The 18,920-nt window shown below is 40.6% G+C and overlaps 1 protein-coding gene across 3 annotated transcripts in view; it reads left to right on the top strand.

Annotated features, from left to right (window-relative positions):
• The window catches only part of pacs2 (phosphofurin acidic cluster sorting protein 2), a 67,024-nt gene that overhangs the window by 27,717 nt on the left and 20,387 nt on the right, over window positions 1–18,920 (top strand). For 2 of the 3 annotated variants that reach the window (XM_063499287.1, XM_063499285.1), the window contains exons 2-9: window positions 12,954–13,041; window positions 13,321–13,410; window positions 14,223–14,348; window positions 15,952–16,114; window positions 16,406–16,479; window positions 16,616–16,696; window positions 17,481–17,540; window positions 17,628–17,782. In XM_063499287.1, the coding sequence (XP_063355357.1) occupies window positions 12,954–13,041; window positions 13,321–13,410; window positions 14,223–14,348; window positions 15,952–16,114; window positions 16,406–16,479; window positions 16,616–16,696; window positions 17,481–17,540; window positions 17,628–17,782 (837 nt within the window). The remainder of the gene's footprint in view (window positions 1–12,953; window positions 13,042–13,320; window positions 13,411–14,222; window positions 14,349–15,951; window positions 16,115–16,405; window positions 16,480–16,615; window positions 16,697–17,480; window positions 17,541–17,627; window positions 17,783–18,920) is intronic. The other variant, XM_063499286.1, reaches the window with a different exon arrangement.

Here is an 18,920-nt window from a genome sequence, read left to right as displayed (position 1 = left end):
AGAGCATTAACCAGACATTAAAAGTAGTCAAACCGACTACTGTCTTGGAAGATAGTCATGACCAAGCTGTGAGTCTCTTGCACTGAGCAGGAACTTCCAGTAATAATAATTCTAATAATAATGATAATAATAATATATTTAATTTGTTGGCACCTTAAAAAAAACTACATATGGACATGTGTAGAACATTTCTCAAAACCTGTTTAATTTTAATAATTAATGAGGCATTTCTTTCTGTGTGTAGTGCGTAGTTTCCTGCATTATTAGACACACAAAACAGATGCTGCACCTTCCCAGACTGTGGTTGGTAAGCCTTGTTAAGCCTGTGTCGGTGCAGACTCGCTGTTTGATGGTTAAGTAACACTTCCACAGAACTACTTGGTTTTAAAGAGCACTTAATTTGGTGGATCCTCCACTCAAAAGCACAGAGTGAGTGTGTGGAGGGAGAGGCTCCAGGGGCCGGATTGGAATTGGGCCACAGGGAGGTTTAATGTTCCACAGGTGAACTTAATCAGACAATAACAATGGGAAGAAAACAATAGAGCCACACGAGGCAGTACCCTTAAAAAAAATAAAGCGTAAACCGTGGGTCCCTCCCATGTGACATTTTTGGTCTCTGACAGGTGAAAGATGTGCGGTTGGCTGCTGGTGCATCCGACAGTTGCCTTTCTTAAACTGCACACAGCATTCTCCAGCTGAGGAGCTGTTTTGGTGATTGCAGACTTCTTTTTCAATGAGTCATAAAGCTGGAGATGGGTTGAGTGTGACTAACTGAACGAGAGAGGGAGAGCATGATTACCTTAATGAAAGAAGGATGGGCTGACACAAGAGGACGTGGATTTTCCAGAATCCCGGGAGACGTGAGAATGTAGGTCAATCTAGCCCTGTGACATGCAGCATTTGTACACAGGGAGGAAAATCAACGCTGCACGAGAGGCTGGGACAGGCAGGGACCTGGCCATGATGTTCTCTAGCACATATGGTCGTATTTATGCCAGACCGGAGAATATCGAAAACAGTCGGATTTCCATTTGTTCCTAATCACAAAGAAAAATGCACCGACTGCAAAAAACCCCAAACAACCGCCATTGAAACAAACAGTGTTCAGGACCTTTGATCAGAAAGGACTGTGCAGAGGTAGATGGCAAACGAGTGAAAAGACAGGGGAGCGACATTTCTCCCTACTTCAGAATCAAATCTTTGGAGGGCTTCCACATTAAAACCAGATTTTAATACCAATAAAATATTAGTTATAGCTCATATTCCTGAATAAACTCACATTTCATCCCTTTCAACAAACATGAGTCGGAGATCATGGGACCCTCTCACCCCAGGGCCGGATGGTAGGTTGGAGAATTAACAGGAGAATTACACCTTGTCTTGCTTCTTGTATTCTCTCGAAAGCTGTGTAATTACCAGAAAATAATACATAAATTCATAGCCAGGGTGGTACCATGGTTGAAACACCAAAAGGGGGGGGGGGAAAGAAGAAAAAAAGGGAATTTTTTTTAGTTTAATTCAGTTAAAGAGGAACTGTTGCCACACACATACAGCAAGTTTGAACATGGAAAGTCGCTGTGGCAGTGAAATGAGTGAGACGTTAACACAATGCAGCTGAGCTCACATCGCAGAACAGTTATAATTTACAACAGGGTTCCACCACAGGGGGTAGAAACCTTTCCTGTTCATGGTTAATAACCACCTAAAACTTCTCCAGCTGCCTTAGACACATTAGCCCATTGCAAACAAACAAGGCTGAAACCCTGATATCATCTCCTCGGTCAAAACAAGTCGTTATACGACAGCAAAAACTGAACCATAGACAGACGGATGTTATTTGCACGTAGAATGGAGGTCAGGTCAGACCATTTTTTACAAAGCGTGAAATATAGATCACATTTTTCTTTAAATAAACATTTTTAGGTTTTTTTTTAATCATTTCACGCATTTAATTTCTATTTTATTTTTATTAGATTGCTTGGACTCTTGCAATCATCCCCTCTGTGCCTGTGATGTCTGAATCATTTTGGAAAAGCTAGTAGAAAATTATTTGTGTGCAAACTTTCTCTTACTATGAGGTGTAACAGTGAGGTCTATGCGCCCCTCCCTGAGCCTGGTTCCTTCCCACTGTCACCAAGTGGTTGCTCATAGGTGTCGTCTGTATTATTGTAGGGTCTTTATCTTGCAATATAAAGTGTCTTGAGGCGTCTGTTGTTGTGATAAAAATTGAATTGAATAGTATCCTCTGTGTTTTGAACACTGTCCTCATACTGCACACTGTGTCTTCAGCTAAAACCTCTGTGGGAATCTTTTTCCTGCAAAAATATAATTTTTATGCCCGTCAAACTGTTGCATTTTGCATTTTCTTCACACATATTCATACTAAAAAATGAAAACAAGTGGTGTATTTTGGTAAAAGGTTGCTAATAACAAAGTGTCTAAACATTTAACATCTAAACATGCAGTTTAAAATGTTTTGTGTTGACACAACACAAGTTAGGTGTAGTCTTTATGCTTTAATGAGTCACATGTCAGGGTTAAATGATTTAGTTAACAAAAAAAATACATTCCTTTGAAAATGTCAGGCACAAGGACTGAAAACCTTTGAAAGACCTTCATGAAGCCTGGAGAACTACTGGTCAAGACCACTTTAATATAATATGGGAAAGTCTGACTCCCTGGAAGTGAAATATAAGGAAGGGCGGGGTGGTTCAAGATTATCTATAAATAAATAAAAGGTTGAAACAGTCAAAAACCTGATTAACAGTACATAAAGTTACACAAATTACTCTGTAAATATAATGTACTGTTCTCCCTCTAAACTGCAGCAATAAAAATCCAAACTTTGACTTTTCAGCTGATTTAATTGTGGTAGCATTGGTTTAATATGAAATCAGATGGATACATTTGAAGCATGATGGGTGTTGGAGCTTATCAGACAGGCCCGTGGGAGTATATCTAACCAAAATAGTTGGGAGTTACATGTTTGGGTAACATTCTGCACCAAGACAGGAGAAACCTCAGTGTAGCATCTGGTCACACTTTGTCCAATATTTGTTTTTTCCCAGTTTTTTGTAGATACTGGTACTTTCAGGATGTGTCAGTTTCCAAACAGATTTATCATAAAGTGACTGTTAATAATTCGATGCAGAAGACTTTGATAAACTGTTACAATGCAACATAGGACACATAAATGCTGTAGTGAAATATATGATATCAGCTGTTCGCTTAAGCCTTCCACAGTGCTGGCTGTACTCATAGAAATGTCAGACCAGGAGAAGTGCATCAGTATGACACACATCAAACTGGCTCTTAATACATTCCAGCCTGCAAAGCAGCGAGCACTCAAAATCATTGCTTACGCACACGCTCACATGGTCTGCACTCTACTTTATTCATAACTGATGGCTGCCTGTTAACCTACATTAGACGCGGAGAAACAAAACAATTCCCTGGCAGGCCGGAAAATTCATGCTGCAAACTAAAGTGTCTGAATTAAAAAGGATTATCAGAGACTGTCCAACTGCCACTGTCATCAGTTTGTTTCCCATCAGTCCTGGGTTCATGCTTGCGCAGCTGTCGCATGTTTGGCTCGATCTGCCTGCATGGAGCGGGCTAACGCACCATCTTTACAGGCAGAAAATTTAAGACCCATGCACTTTATCTACATCTAAAGATCATTAATTACCCTGTTGTATACAAGCAAACGGATACAGCATGCTTCCTCTGTGTCTTGAGAGCTCAGTAGTATATTGAACAACAGCCAAACTGCAGGTGAAACACTTTTAAGTGTTTGACCTGCTGCTAATGATGTTTTACCAAAGCTAATAAGAAATGCTGCTTTATGCTGCAGAGGCAAGTCGTTCCCTTTGGCTCCCAGCTGTGAGTTAAATACTCATTTTATTAGCGAGGAAAGAATCCCAAACACGGATCAAAGCCACACGCTGTGTAAAGACAGGAAAGAGCAATGAGCGCTGACAAGTGTGGCTTCTTCTTTCCACCGCCGCCTGTAGATTCTCAAATATGATAAAACCTGAACAATTAATGGAATTAGAGTGTAATGAGATTATTTTTATTAATAAATACTACCCTGGAGAATAACCCCAGATCAGATTTCAGTTTCTGAGGAAAAGACTGCGTTGTGAACTGGAAAGGAAAGGTTGTGTGGTACAATTTGGTGCAGTCTGCTTCGCTGGCTCAGCCAGCCTGAGGTGGGAGTGCTGAAGGTGTAGAAGAGCTGCAACTATTGTGCTTTGTGCAGCTTTGAAATCATTCTTTCTGCTCAGCCCTGAAGTGTTGGTGAACATTGCAAGGCTTGCCCAAGTCCATTATCAGTTCGACACATTCAGAAATTGGATTTTCTCTCAGTGATTGAAAGATGCAGAAAGCATGACACGGCCTGTGTCGTGTGATGAGATTGACTGGCTTGTTATTTAAGAGTGAATTTGTGTTTCACCATAAAAAATTTCTGCACTGACGGGGAAAAATCCACCGCTCCACCGCTCCTCTAAGAAAAATACTGAGTTCTCTCCAAGCTTTTAATAAAAAAGCATACTGGTATACAGTAAACCCTTTACTTTATCATTTGCTTCATGGTCTAAGACTCAGTTTCTACAAAATCAGCATGTGGTACATTATTGTTGAAGCTGGATGAAAGTGTTGTATTAGCTTACACGAAGGCAGAGTACCCACTGTCTTGTAGAACCCACCGGACCCCTAAGATTGTTTCACTCATGAAATCAGAAATCTGATATTGTTACCTAATTCCTATATCATGCTCTACCATCTATTTTAAGTGCCTCGGTGTGTGGGTGGAATGTGGGGCAAAAGGGCAGGAAGTCACTGTGTGAAGTAGGAAATCTCATTATCGATGCAGTTTGCTGCTCAATGCTGCAGAGCTCCCAGTGTCCAGTTGCTCAATTCACACTATTAACAGAAGGTGAAAATCCAGGAGTTGAAACTGAATCTCAAGCATGTCTCTGCTCTTGTGCTCTTCCCTTGCCTCCATGAGTGTTTTTTAAAAGAATTTAGTTTTAAAATGATTCCTTAAAAGAAATTATAGATTTTATTTCACTGAATCCATAACACAATTATTTCTATCTTGAGATACGGTTCTGAACACATAATAGAGCGGGACTCGGTGAAAGCAATGACACATAAAAAGTCAGATACGTTATGAAAGGAGCAGCTGGCGTTAGGACGGCTTGCAAAGTGGCTTGCAGAGCCTTTAAAAAAAAAAGGGAGAGATACTTGCCTGAGCTGATCTGCCACATTTGTACTTAACTTGTCTTTGGCCTGTTTTAGCTAATGCTGTGCTTGACTGAAGAAACAAAACATCAGCTTTCATTTAAATTCCAGTAAAATTTAAATGCTTTCCCGTGTAAAGATGCCAATATGGAGCTGCGTCTATTAATAAAATACAACCTAGCTCCTTTTTGAAAGTTGCAAAGTGCTGTATATTCAGTTGTATAGTATTTGTTAGAGTTGTGCTTGAGAATTTTCTAAAAATTCTGAGTAACCTCAGTGTTTGCTGGCTTGTTGTTAAGTTATTTACAGTTTTGATTAAGGAAAAGAAGCTGGTTGATGAGCACCAGAACAGCAGTGACCCCCTGTTTCCATCCAAGGGGTCTGTGTGAGATGGTGAAGGATTACAAATACCCCAGTATTTGGAAAAAGTAGAAGCCCTCTGCAAGAAGGGTTGAAGTCATTCCTTTCTCAGATGACTGAGGTCTTTTAATATCTGCTGGGCGGTTTTCTGGATGTTTTATTAGTCTGTGGAGATCCTCTATGCTGTGGAGTGCTGGGCCAGCAGTCAGAGCAGCACACACCAGCAGACTGATACTGATCCTCAGTGCCAGTAATGTTGTGGGTGTGGAGCTTGACTGTGATGGCAGAGTCAGAAAGGAGCATGCTGTCCAAATTACAGACAGTATTGGACAATCCTTCACACCCTTTCCATAAAGTGCTGACCAGTTACTGGAGGATGTTCAGCCAAAACTCATTCCACCACAGAGTGGCAGTCACAGAAAACTAGCAATCACCTCTATAAGTTAACTGAGCATTTCCCCTGAGCGTACACATGAAAGGAGTCATGCTGGCAGCATCTGATCAATCACAGTTATGTATAAGTTCACTGGCAGAAGAGCAGCTGATGTTACAAATGAAGTAACAGAACTATACGAAGAGATTAAACACATAATACAGACTGAAAGCAACACAGCTGCTGCAGACAAAGAAGAGCTGTGGTGGGAGGAAGAGCTCTGTGCAGTAGTTTGACATTAAGAGTGCTGAATGAATGAGTGAGCAATTTAAGCACTTTGGTCAGTGAGACTGGAGAAGATCGGCCGTATTAAAGGTTAGCAAAAAAAAAAAGCCAGCAAAAATGCCAACTGCCTAAGTTAACAGACTTATCAAGATCACAGCCTTATCTTTAAATGACAGGAGAATCTGATGGATTATAAATTGAGGATTTCATTAAATTAATGTCTAAAAGACAGTTTTAGTTTTTATTCTTTTGATTGCAGCCCTGAGAGCAATAAAAGATAAATATAAAATAGACTACACTTTAATTCTGTGTGCAAATTGGATATAAGATCAGCACCTGCAAATAAGTACTCTGTTTTAGGATGACATATGAATGCTTAGAGGAGTGGGCGGTAGTATCCATCCGCCGTATCCACACACAGAGGTCAGAAAGATCCTCCAGGATATTTAATAATTTTACATTATAACATTTAAAGTTCATAGATACGTATCAGCCAGAACCTTCTTCAAGGACAAGATTTACAACTATACAAACAGAGCAGTTATAGAGTACTGAGATAGATACTGCACATATCTTGAATAAGACATTGTCATGGCAACAATAGATGCAGACTGAGCAATGTAGCTAAAACGATGGTATTACACTAAATGGTTTTAACATTTTTCCATCTGAAAATGTGATTTTTCTGTCCACTATGCAGTATCAGGGTCTTTATCCTGTTATTTTGCTCCTTTATTCTTTTTTTAACAGGGTAAGTTCAGTGAACAAAATGATAAAGTTCATGATTCATAAAAGACACATTTCAAGACATTTCTTGTAGTGTGTGGTATCAATATGATTCTGTCCTGTTTCACCAGTGAATGGTGTTTATTTTCAGTGACACCAAAACAAATTCCTGTCGGAGTGTTGCTGTTGGCAGAAGAAGCAAATGTGATCGTGCTATCACAGCACCACACTGGGCCCGATGGTAATTCCCTCTGCTAGAGCATCTGTGCCAAGCTTGGCCACTGGATCGGGATTTGGCAGGCTATGCTCGAGGCAGCAGGCCGTGTGTTTCTTAAGGCCGGAGTCTCCCCTGGGGTGACAGAGAGGGGACAGAACAGGGAACAGGTTTCTTTGCTCCAGCGCCAGCAGCACGGCTGTGTGTGAGCACGAGTGTCGATGTGTGCACGCATTTGCAGGAGATGGCGAAGTGGTGGGAACGCCTTCGAGTTCAATGCAGAGTGAAAAAGGCAGCAGCTGCTGAGTGAAACGCCAGCACTGTGCATTGTTGTCATATATTGTTCTTTGGAACAGTGAAGCTGTTCAGGCTGAGTCGGATACTCCTCACGGCCTCACCAACTTCTACAGCCTTCAAGCAAACTAATGGAAGCTTCCCTGGAGTTATGTTGTTGGTAAAACCACTGTATTAATATTAATTATCAATTAACATTATTAAGTCCGGTGCAAGTGTCAATTTTCTTTATGTCTTTACAACATATGACATTCAGAAATTATAAAAATGACGTCCATTGTTTTTCCTTGTTAGCATCAATGACCAGTAACTTTTCACTTGGAAGCTTCCCTCTGAAAGGGCAATTATCAGATCATGATTTACAATATGTTACAGTATTTCACTGTTAAAGGCTTCCTGAGAGTCTGTGCTGTGCACAGAAACAGAGCTATTAACCTTTTTAGTCCTGGCTTCATACTCAACTGAATGAAATTATGCACTTAACATTCAAGGCTGAGCTGACGACAGTTTCTCCTGCCCATACGTCACAGTGTTATAGCACAGAGCGGTAATGGGATTGCATAATGTAAAAATGGCCCAATTAACACTAAAGTGGACAAAGTGAATGGTAACGTTTACGTCTGCATTTGGATTTACTGCTTGACATCTTAAGTGCGGCATTTTTGTTGGCTTTGTAGTAATAGGTTTGCAGTTTCAGGCCTAAGAAGATGCCCGCTCCAGTCATTGCTCCAGTCTTTCTTTTCTGTCTTTTTGTTTAGTTTTGTTTTGCGATGGGGGAAAAACATGGATGAGCAGAACATCAGACATATGTAGGCGGTACCACAGATGTCTCGTACCAGGCTACATGGAGTTTGCTCAGGCAGAGATGGGAATTATGCAAAAATAAATACATTTTCTTAGGAACAACACAATATTGTCATATAGTATCTAACGTATAGAGCAAAAGTCTTGAACCACCCTTCATTTTTTTATTTCTTTGGTTGAATCTCTGAAAACTGCCAAAGATAACAGCTTGACAGACATAAAATATTATTATTTCAAAAGCATGGTGATTCCAAAAGAAGTATTAGTCAAAAGCTTGGCATATGTTTGCAGAGTGTGCAGTGTGTCTTTCATTTTTTTTTAATGAAACTGGACAAGTGGAGGAAAAAAGAAGTGGCAGACAAACAAAAAACTATCTGCAGCAGGTGAACGGTATCTAAAAGTCATGTCCTTAAGAAACAGAAAATAAAAACTTTACCACAGGACTCGAGAGACACATCTGGTCTTCACTTCAGCTGATCCCTCTACTGAAGTCTCATCAGATGTGGTCTCAGTGAAAGGGATGCTGTCAAGAAGCCATTCTTAAGGTAGGAAAAGAGGGGGGAACGGTCAATTAATGCCAAATTATAACAGAACAGTTTTTGCCTTATATACTGTATTTTCACACGTGTTAGCACATTTTAGAGCTGGGCGATAGAACGATAACGATATGTATTGCGAAATAACTTTTTCTCGATAGAAAAATTATGTGTATTTGTTTTTGCAGCCGGGCTGCCCAGGTAATGAAGGAAATGAGTTTGCCGACTAGAGAAAAATCAACCGAGAGCGTGAGCGAAGGTTACCGAACCGATTATAGTTCCAATGCTGGAGAGCTTGTCGAACGGAAGGGCCATAGAAGTTCCGTAGTGTGAAGGTATTTCGGCTATTTCAAGTCTGACAAAAAACAGAGTAGCGCGCACTGTAAATTGTGCCGAAAGCAAGTCTGGAAAGACAATAAAGCGGTGCATGCTCAATCTCTGACTGAAAGCGCTAATTCGTCATTCGGCTTTTGTCAGACTAAAGTAACTGTTAAAACTGTTTGAAAAGCTAAGCTATACAACAAGGAGAGATTGAGAATTTCCTTTTAGTTCTCAGTTTATTTGATATTTACAAAAGTTAGTCAATTTTGTCTGTTCTTCTGTAAAACAAACTAAGATTTATTTTTAGAATTAATATTTTGTTTCTAAGTGGAATTGACAATTTAGTAGTCTGTTTTGTTTGTTCTATTTTGAAACTTAAACGCTTTAGCAGCTGCCTTTTGTGTAGTTTGCAATATTTGCCTTTATTTATCTGAAACTGAAGTCTCATGTTCCTTAAGTACATCTACCCTGTTAAACTTATTATGGGAAATAAATATTTAAATCAAAACAAGCTGCTAATTATTTCACATTTTACTTGTGAGCAACGGCACATTTCAATCTTACAAATATAGTTATTTGGCTTATATTGTGATATATATCGTTATCGCCTGAAATGAAAAAAACATATCGTGATATGAAAAAATCTTATATCGCCCAGCTCTAGCACATTTTAATACATATTGCACCTATTTCCCGTTTTCATCCCAAAATATAAAGAAATGGGGGTTGTCCAAGTATTTGCATAGTACTGTATATAGATGGGTTTATTTGGTACACTTTTTTCAGATTTGATGCAATCCAATGCAACAGCTGTAAATAGATTCTACATTTGCAAAGCTTATACGTTTTTACTCCACTGCTTAGTGAAAGGGCCAAAAATGTGACCACTGTTATTCAGCGAAGAAACTCAAACAAACGCCAGAGGGTTGTTTGACCAGTCGTGTGATATCAGTGGTTGACTTTAGTTCCTTTAAGTAGATTTGACCCCAATGCTGCAAAATAGGACAAAAAAGCCAAATTTGCAGTCTTTGCAGCAGGTATCATTCAGCTGTCAGTGCCTACTCAAATCAACATCTAGCCACCTATAGCATAGCTCAGACAGATGCTGTTGTGGGCTTGGGACCAATGGGAACAGGGTAGAATACAAAACAGGAGTACAAGAATGCTGCATATTGTCTGTGTGTGAGGCAGCTCGCACACAATGCGAGCCTTCATTTGGTTTGCTTCCATTGTGCCTGGGATTTCTTGGGTCCTGTCTCAGCTGAAGAACAGAAAGGTCTTCATTCAGCCTGCTAGGGCTTCTTCAGACCTGCCATTGTCGTGGCATTTCATCTCTCTGTCGCAGTGTTTTCCTTTCTCTCGAGGATGATTGATACCTCTCCGCTGCAGAGACACGACTTTATAATTGTCGCTCAGCAGACTGTGCGGTTTGGAAGCTTCTGACTGATACTGGTGCCGCCTCACCTCTTCGTTTCCTGTTCTCAAAATAGGAAAGTCAGAGAGGAGTGAGATTACTTGCAAGGTCAATCAGGCAGTCTTGCTAAATGACACTGAATATGGTTGATGGTTTAATAATGCAGACTCTTTGGTCTTTCACTCACACATTTCTCTCTCCCGTGCCTCCTATGGCTGTTTTAACCAACAAAACTTGGTGAATAGCTACTTTTACTCCTGAATGCACCCGAATAATTTCGGAGTGATGTCATTCGAAGTAGCAGCACTGTGAACACACTGTTTAATTTTGCCGTAAAAAGGAGAGCCAGATGATAAATGGTTGACCTCCAGACTGAGCCTGCTCTGAATGATTTAGTCAAAGCAGCCAAAGAGTGCCTCGAGAGAATGGCTCCTTTAGGGGGGAAAAAACACAGACACACACACACAAAACTTTTCTTCTTCTTACGTTTTGTGAGGAAGTGCCTGAAAAAAGTCGTGACAGGCTTGTTAATCCTCCCCCTCCTCAACACACACCACCCTAACAATGCTACCCCGCCACTGTTCTCCTTCACCGTTGCTCTTCTGCTCTACTGGTTGATGACGACTAAGAGGATTTAGCTCGGCCTGCTGCAAAACCCTTGGTTCCCTTCAAGTTAGACTAAGAAGTGTAGGGAAATGTTCGTGTGAACTTCACTTTCAGTTAGATGGGATGTTTTTTTTGTGATTATGCTGAACGGAGATCACTTTTAGGTGCTCACGGGCCACTTCTGGTCACATGTTTGATTGCAACCTCGAAATTAATTAAAAAGCTGAAGTTCCTAAATATGAATATTTGGTTGACACTTGGATCAAATAGAAGAGTAAGGGGCTCATTATACCTACTATCTGGCTTACATCAAAATAATATCACATTAGCTGTTATAAGCCGCCGTGTCTGCCGGTCATGCACCTCTCGATTTCAGACAAATTTTACACATCAGCGCTGGAAGTCAAAACCCAAAGCAAAGACATACTTTTGCAACACCTCCCTCTGCATAATCTGTGAATCCCCAAGTTTCTGTACGGATATGTCATTAAATCTGTGGTAAAAATCAACACGATCATACACTTGTGTCTTATGTACACTGTATATAATGGCAGCTATCCCCCCACTCTAGAAAGCGACAGCTCTAAGAAGACTTATTAATATTTGCAGGAGTGCCTATTATGCAGGAGATGTCCATTAAAGTCACAGTTAAAGAGTTCTAAAAGAAAAATGTCAACAGAAGTTTAAATGAAAGTCTTTTTGGCATAACATGTTTTCCTTCTTCTTACTAAATGTGTCAATGCTACAACCCACAAACGTTTCTACAGAGTCTCAGGAGGTAGAGTGGGTCGGTGGCTCGATCACTCCGGCAGCATCTTTGGGCAAAATACAGAGGATCCTTTCTGTTTCGAAAATGGGAAATTTTTGAAATGTGTTCAAACAAACATGGAAAAACAGTGTGACATTATATTTCTGTGTTCATAAATCTATTAGTTTTGGCACAATCCCCAACACCACTGGGTCCAATGTAGCCCCAAACAATGACAGAGCCTCCACCAGACATTCACGGTCTCTCCTGACCTCCTCCACACACATATTAATGACAATTAATAGGTCAGGAGAGTTCAAATTTGGATTCATCGCTCCAAAAGACCTGTTTCCATCATTTGTAGTCCACTTCTTGTGTAATCTGGCATACCTCAGCCATAAAAATAGCTACTTGAAAGCCACTGAGACAATTTCTGATGAGGCTTTATTGAACACTAGCTGGATCAACTGAAGGGCCGGATGAATCTTGCATGTCTTGTGTTAGGTCTTTACTGGATTTTGTCCTATTCCTTTAAAGACATGAATTTTAGATACTGTTCATTTGCTGGAGATAGCTCTTTGGGAATCATCTTAGTGCAAAAATCTTATTTTTATGCCTGTCAAACTGTGTTATGTGTTGCATTTTTTTAATAGTTAGGCGCAGTTTTTATGCTTGAATGAGTCACAGGTTATACGACTGATCTGAAAATAAGATAAAAAGCAACCAGTGTTCAAAGAAAAACTTTGATAGACCATCAGAAAGCCTGGGGAACTATAAATTACAAGAAAATCTGACTCCATGGAAGGAAATCTAAAGAAGTAAAGGGCGGCTCGAGACCTTTGCACAGTTCTGTACGTGTTCTGTGCAATTGTTGGCCGTCATCTCTTTTCCTGAGTGTGTTTAGTAAACTCACCATCTGGGTTGTTGTGAATGACTCATGTGTTTGTGCTTATTAAAAACACCCCAGCAGTACTAAACTAAACATGTTTTCCTGCCTTCATCTCTTTCTGTGTGTCTGTGTTTAGATTGTGCAGTCTGACCCTGAAGAAGCTGGTCGTCATGAGGGAACTTGATAAAGAGCTGATTTCTGTGGTCATAGCAGTAAAAATCCAGGTACGCGCTATATACAGTTATAAACACGACACAACAGAATGTGGTTTGTGTGTCCTGTTTGAGGTAGTCATGTTGATTGATCTCATTTTGGTCATTTAAATAAATGTTTTAAATAGTAGTACGCATCATTTTAGGTCCTTCATATGCACACTCTATAAAGTGTTGCAAAGTAAGTAGCAGCCTTCAGAGAGAGTGCATACTTTCAGCATATAGTGCTCATTAAATGAAACACCAAAAGGTTATTATTTTTTATTTAAATATTCATGTGTGTTTTTGCAGGGCTCCAAACGGATTTTAAGGTCCCATGAGATTGTGCTGCCACCCAGTGGGTCTGTGGAGACTGATCTGGCTCTCACCTTCTCGCTGCAGGTAAAGGAGAAAAAAATCATCACCTTAAAAAAAACAACAACAAGAAAACCCAAACATATGTTCCCAAATAAACCATATGGGAACAGGTCTGAACTCTGCATTTGTTATTCTTCTTCAAGGTAACATCTGACATTGTTAACTATGCGTGGGATGAGGTTTATTGCCATAGTTGCCATGGTAACACAGTTCCAATATAGATCATTTTGAGTATAGTAAGAAATGAAGAAATGTATTTTCCGCAGTGCTGAAACCATGCATTAGTCTTTGAGCGTGCACGGATATTAAGCCTGGCAACAACAAAATCAGCATCAAGTCGCACACGCACGCGTTCACTACAAGCTGGAGGCTGAGGCAAACTTTAATGGCGTGTCTCTGGACTATTTTCAGTCAGCTCAGTTTCAAAAACAAACCCACAGGGTGATTAGGAGGCAGATTAGGCGACTTTTAATTGAGGATGTTTGAATTGCTCGTTATGCAATAATTAACATTTGTCATTTTAAGAGAACAGTTCATCAGTTTACGATTATGTGAGGCTGACTCGAAGGAAAACTACAGCACCGCTCTAATGAAGGAACTGTCCCGCAGTGCTCCAGTTTGCCTCGCTGATGGTTTTGAACACCAGTTCTGGCTTTTTCTATGAATTTGTTTTTGTTTTTTTGTCTTTTTATGGACTTTGCGAAGAATAAGTGAAATATAGAATATCAACAGACCTTTGCTTTATTGTTCAAATCTATACTCCAAGCTATGGGTCCAAATATGAATGAGTAACTTACACTTTTTCCTCCTTGTTTTCCTGTTTTTCTCACACTCAGTACCCACACTTCTTAAAGCGGGAAGGAAACAAGCTGCAGATCATGCTCCAGCGGCGGAAAAGATACAAGAACCGAACCATTTTAGGCTACAAGACTCTCGCGATTGGATCTATCGATATGTCAGAGGTACAGTCTTGCCCTGCATATATGCTCATGTTGTTCCCCTCGAGTGTTAACAGTGGGTTCAGGAGCTCTGCTGCACTTTGTGTTGTGTTCTGAAGACTCTCTTTAATAGCAGAAAAGTGCCGGTCATTTTTCTACCATCGTGGCAAAACAATTAAAACTGAAAAGGAATAATTGAAAGCCTTAAATTATCCTTAACATGTCTTTCTGTGTGGATACAGTTGCTTTTTTTTCCGTTTCAACCCAGATTATGATTTTTATTAAATAAATACATGCTTTATTATTGTTCAAATTAGAGGCTTATAAGTTCTAATAAAAGTATCTTCCAAATTAGGGCTCATAACCCAAGGAGATGTTGGGCAGCTTTTTGTGCTCATCCAAAAACCAAGTGACTGATTATGAGCCCTTGGCACAGACTTGTAAAAGATCCTGTCCTATATAGACTCTCAAACTTAAAGAAACACACAGCGACCTCAAATCTCAAACCACAAATCAAGCTGTTGGTGTTGTTGTTGCGTTGGTTGTTTGTGGTCATTCTCTTTGCAATGGTTTGGCTTTTACTTTATTAAATTTGGTGTCTTTGTTGTTTGCAAGTCATTTTGTGCATCTTTATTGTTGTTTGTAGGCATTTTTTTAGTTTCTTTTTGTGTTTTTGGTGAGAGTTTATAGTCAGTTTTGGATTTCTTAGCAGGTTTTTTTTTTTTTTTAATAATTTTGAGTTTCTTTGCTGCTGTTTTGAATTATGCTGAGGCTGAGTACAGTAATATATCATATCTTTGTCATGCTTTGTACCTCGTTATGGTAATGAACAGCTGCTTCAGAGACTCTGTACTGAATGTTGTCCAGCAGACCTGTTTTTTTTTTCCATCTTTTCAAAATCCAAATAAAAAAGAAGGTAACTTCTAGCAATAACACAGCTTTAATGCATTTATTCTCTTATATTTTTAGTAGATGAATCTTTTATGTTTTAGGTGCAGTTCCATGATCTTTGCATGAGATATTAAGCATTTGTAAAATCATCAAACATATGTACAGCGGCATCAGAAAGACGTTAAAAATGGAGGAAATAATAGAAACAGGCATTTTGTGTTTTAACAAAACCTTGAAGACACAAATGAATGGCTTGATTTCACTGCACATGATGCTGATCCACCAAGGAGTTCCCATTTGGCTGACAAAGCTCAGCGGAGCTTATTAAGGTCACATCTCGGCAGCTGAGAGAAGGATAAAAAAACATTTATGCAGCTGAGATTGGAGGGAAAAAAGAAGAAGCACAGAGCTGTACTGACTCGAAAGAAAGAAACAGTCCCTACAGTTTGAGCTAAAGGATTTAAATCTGTGAACAAAACCTACCACATAGGACACAGTGTAAGCTGCTGCAAGGGGATGTATGCAGTCTCGTGAGACTGTTGGAACAGAAAGGATCGGTCTGATTTCCAGCAGTATTGTCCTTAAGTGACCTGGGTTTGTTCTCTGCTGAGGTGCCGTGGAAGGAGGCATTTGACCTTCAGCTGTTTGTGTGAAGCCTCTTAGGTAGTGCAGCACCTGCAGGAGGTGACTGAACTGGGCATTTCCTCTCTCGCTCATGATGTTTGGCCTCTCGCAGGTGATGCAGCACCCGACAGAGGGAGGTCAGGTTCTGCCTCTCTGCAGCAACCAGAAAGACATGCTTGGAAAAGTGGCAGAGATCTGGATCTTTTCCCTGTCCAGTCAGCCAATAGACCATGAGGAGGCAGCCCTGCAGGGAGGACAGAAGATCAAATGCTCTGGTATGCTTTGCTTCTCATTACCCCTGATGCTCTGAGGCAAAAACAGCGTGACGCCATCATAATCACCTAATATGCTTGATGAGTTAAACAGAGTGGCGTTTCACAGGGTTTAGAGTGGTTTTTTTCCCCACTTCTCTTTCTCTAATCACCATGAAAGCAAAAAAAATCCAGGTAGCATGCAACATCATGCATATATTTAGAAACTGGCTGGTTGTCAAATTTTAAAGGGGTCATCGAAAAATGTATGAAGCATCTTCTACACTCAGTCTTTAATCTGCCTGCTGTCTCCAGATAACTACTCAGAAGAAGAGTACGAGAGCTTCTCCTCAGAGCAGGAGGCCAGCGATGACGCCGTGCAGCCTCAGGTGATTTTATTTATTTGTTTATTTTTAAAGGCTTTTGCAGTTTGGGGGGATAACATGTTTTACATTATTCAGGTCAGTCTGTATTCTCTCTGTATTAGTTTAAAAAATATACGTGTTGTGTCCTTCATGTTTTCAGGATCTCGAGGATGACGAGTATGACGTGAGAAAACCAAAGAAGCAAAGGAGGTCGATTGTAAGGACTCCCTCCATCACCAGAGTAAGAGATGTGAAACAGCAACTGGAGGGCTACTCTGAGCATCCTGCCTGCAGGGAAACAAAGCTTTCTCTGTGACAGTGAATGTGTGGTTAATTCTCCATCCAACCACAGCGTGACAACTTAAACTTTAAGAGTTTGGCCTGATGAAGAAAGCCGTGTTAATTAGAGAGCTTTAGATTAATTTTGTCGCTGTTTTCACCTTTCTGCACTCTAACAGCTTAACCAAGGTTAATTGGCTTCTCTTGTAAAGATAATTTAGTTTCTTTCTTTATCTTGGCACGTGTCCTGAACCGCAAAAAAAGAATTCCAGATTCTGTTGAAGCTTTGTTGCTGCATTGTAAAACAAAAGTCCAGTTGACTCGTGGGTTTAACCTGTTTTTGCTCCATATAATCATTTTTCACTTGTTTATACCTGAGGTAAAACTACTACATAGTGCAAGAAGGTTCTGGATGCAGAAAACTGCTATAAAAAACCCCACACCTATAATTAGCTGCTTTTCAACAAACCTAAACAGCAGATGATGGATGTTATAAGGCAGAGCAGCAGATGAAAGCCTCAGAAAGCAGATGGAGGATGATGTTGCTTGATTATTGATTTACATGAGCACACACGGCAAAATCGATACCCGGCCAACACTGCAAATGTATCTACTGCTGGTAAAATTACTAAATTGGAGGAGCTCCTGCTCAGCAGTGGCTGCAGCTGTTTTTGTACTGGCCGAAGTAAATCAGAACTAGGTCACAATCTGACGTGCGGTTCTGCGTTTGTTCTCCTGTGTTTTAGCAGCAGAACTTTAAGCAGCGTGTGGTGGCTCTTCTGAAGAGGTTCAGAGTTTCAGATGAGGTGAGTGTCACTGTCTTGCGTTGGTCTGGTCATCCGACTGTGGAGCTGCAGAGCCATCGGATATGTGATGTTTTTGTATTTGTGAAGGTGTTGGACTCGGAGCAAGATCCTGCAGAGCCACCTCCCGATGTGGAGGAGGAGGATGTGGACCTGGACAGCGTGGAGTTTGAGAACCCCAGCGACAGCGGCCCAGACATGGATGATGACGACAGCGTCCTCAGCACGCCGAAACCTAAACTCAAGTGAGTGACATACTTATCCATGGTGTCCATGGATTTCCTGCTGGTTAGACTACTTGGACTGTATATAAAAGACAGATGTAGTTTCTGGTCTTTCTAATCGCCAGCAGGGGGCAGTCCTCTTGTTGCAGATATATCTTTTATTGTATATAAATCTGTAAGAAAAGCACCTTTTGCTCACTTTAATCTGTGACCTCAATTGAGTTTATGTTCTCCTTTATACGGTGGCCCTGAGAGGCCAAACGGACTGGAACTTAAGAAAACTCCAGCAATAAGAAAAATGCTGCAAAAGCACACAAAATACAACGCAAATGGGAAAAACGACAACGGAAATAGGAAAAAACAAAACAGAAATAGGAAAAAACAGATTTCCAAAAGCACAAGGGAGGTGTTTCTAGGGAGACAATAACCCAACGGACCGGTTGCAGGAACCAAAATATGCTAATAATTGCGCCGGGAGACACTTAAAAGAAGTGGAGGATCTATTGGTTTTGATTGATTGATTGATTATACTTTATTCATCCCGAGGGAAATTGGGTTAAGGCTGCCAGCCGTGCCAGCGCCGTCTTACCCATCCGACCATACATACATTACACAAACATCACATGGGGAAGACAGGTCAGAGGGGTATAACATGGAAAACCACAACATGAGGAAAGATAAGGAGAAAAAAAATAACTCCCCCCAGACTGAGCTCCAACAGGGAGATCAGTTTGAGAACAGAAAAAAACACAAATGTGCACAAAGCACATGAAAAAAAAAACTCTTAATACACCAAAGAAACACATGACAAGCAACAGGGGTGGGTAAAGGGTGAGAGACATCCAATGTAGACAGTACATCCGGGCTCCATGATCCACCGTCAGCATCGGAAGGGAATAAGCGTCGAAGGCGTTTGGAGGGGGAGGGGGGATGAGTGTATATCTGCATGTGTATATATGTCTGTGTGCGTGTGTGTGTATGTGTCCAGAGTTCAGCTGAGACAGTGTCCTTCGCCCTGCCAGGCTAAGTAAACAGTCTTCCAGCCAACCCAGGTGGCCTTGCATAGAATGGGAAGAACAGTCTAAACACAGTCGTTATCTGGGTGTTGTTGTTCAGCTCCAGCCTTGAGCCCACAGCTGGCACTGAAGGGGTCTCCGCA

This window comes from Pelmatolapia mariae, linkage group LG16_19 (assembly GCF_036321145.2).
Source record: "Pelmatolapia mariae isolate MD_Pm_ZW linkage group LG16_19, Pm_UMD_F_2, whole genome shotgun sequence".
In the NCBI taxonomy this organism is placed as follows: Eukaryota; Metazoa; Chordata; class Actinopteri; order Cichliformes; family Cichlidae; genus Pelmatolapia; species Pelmatolapia mariae.
This window is presented reverse-complemented; position numbering and strand designations above follow the sequence as displayed.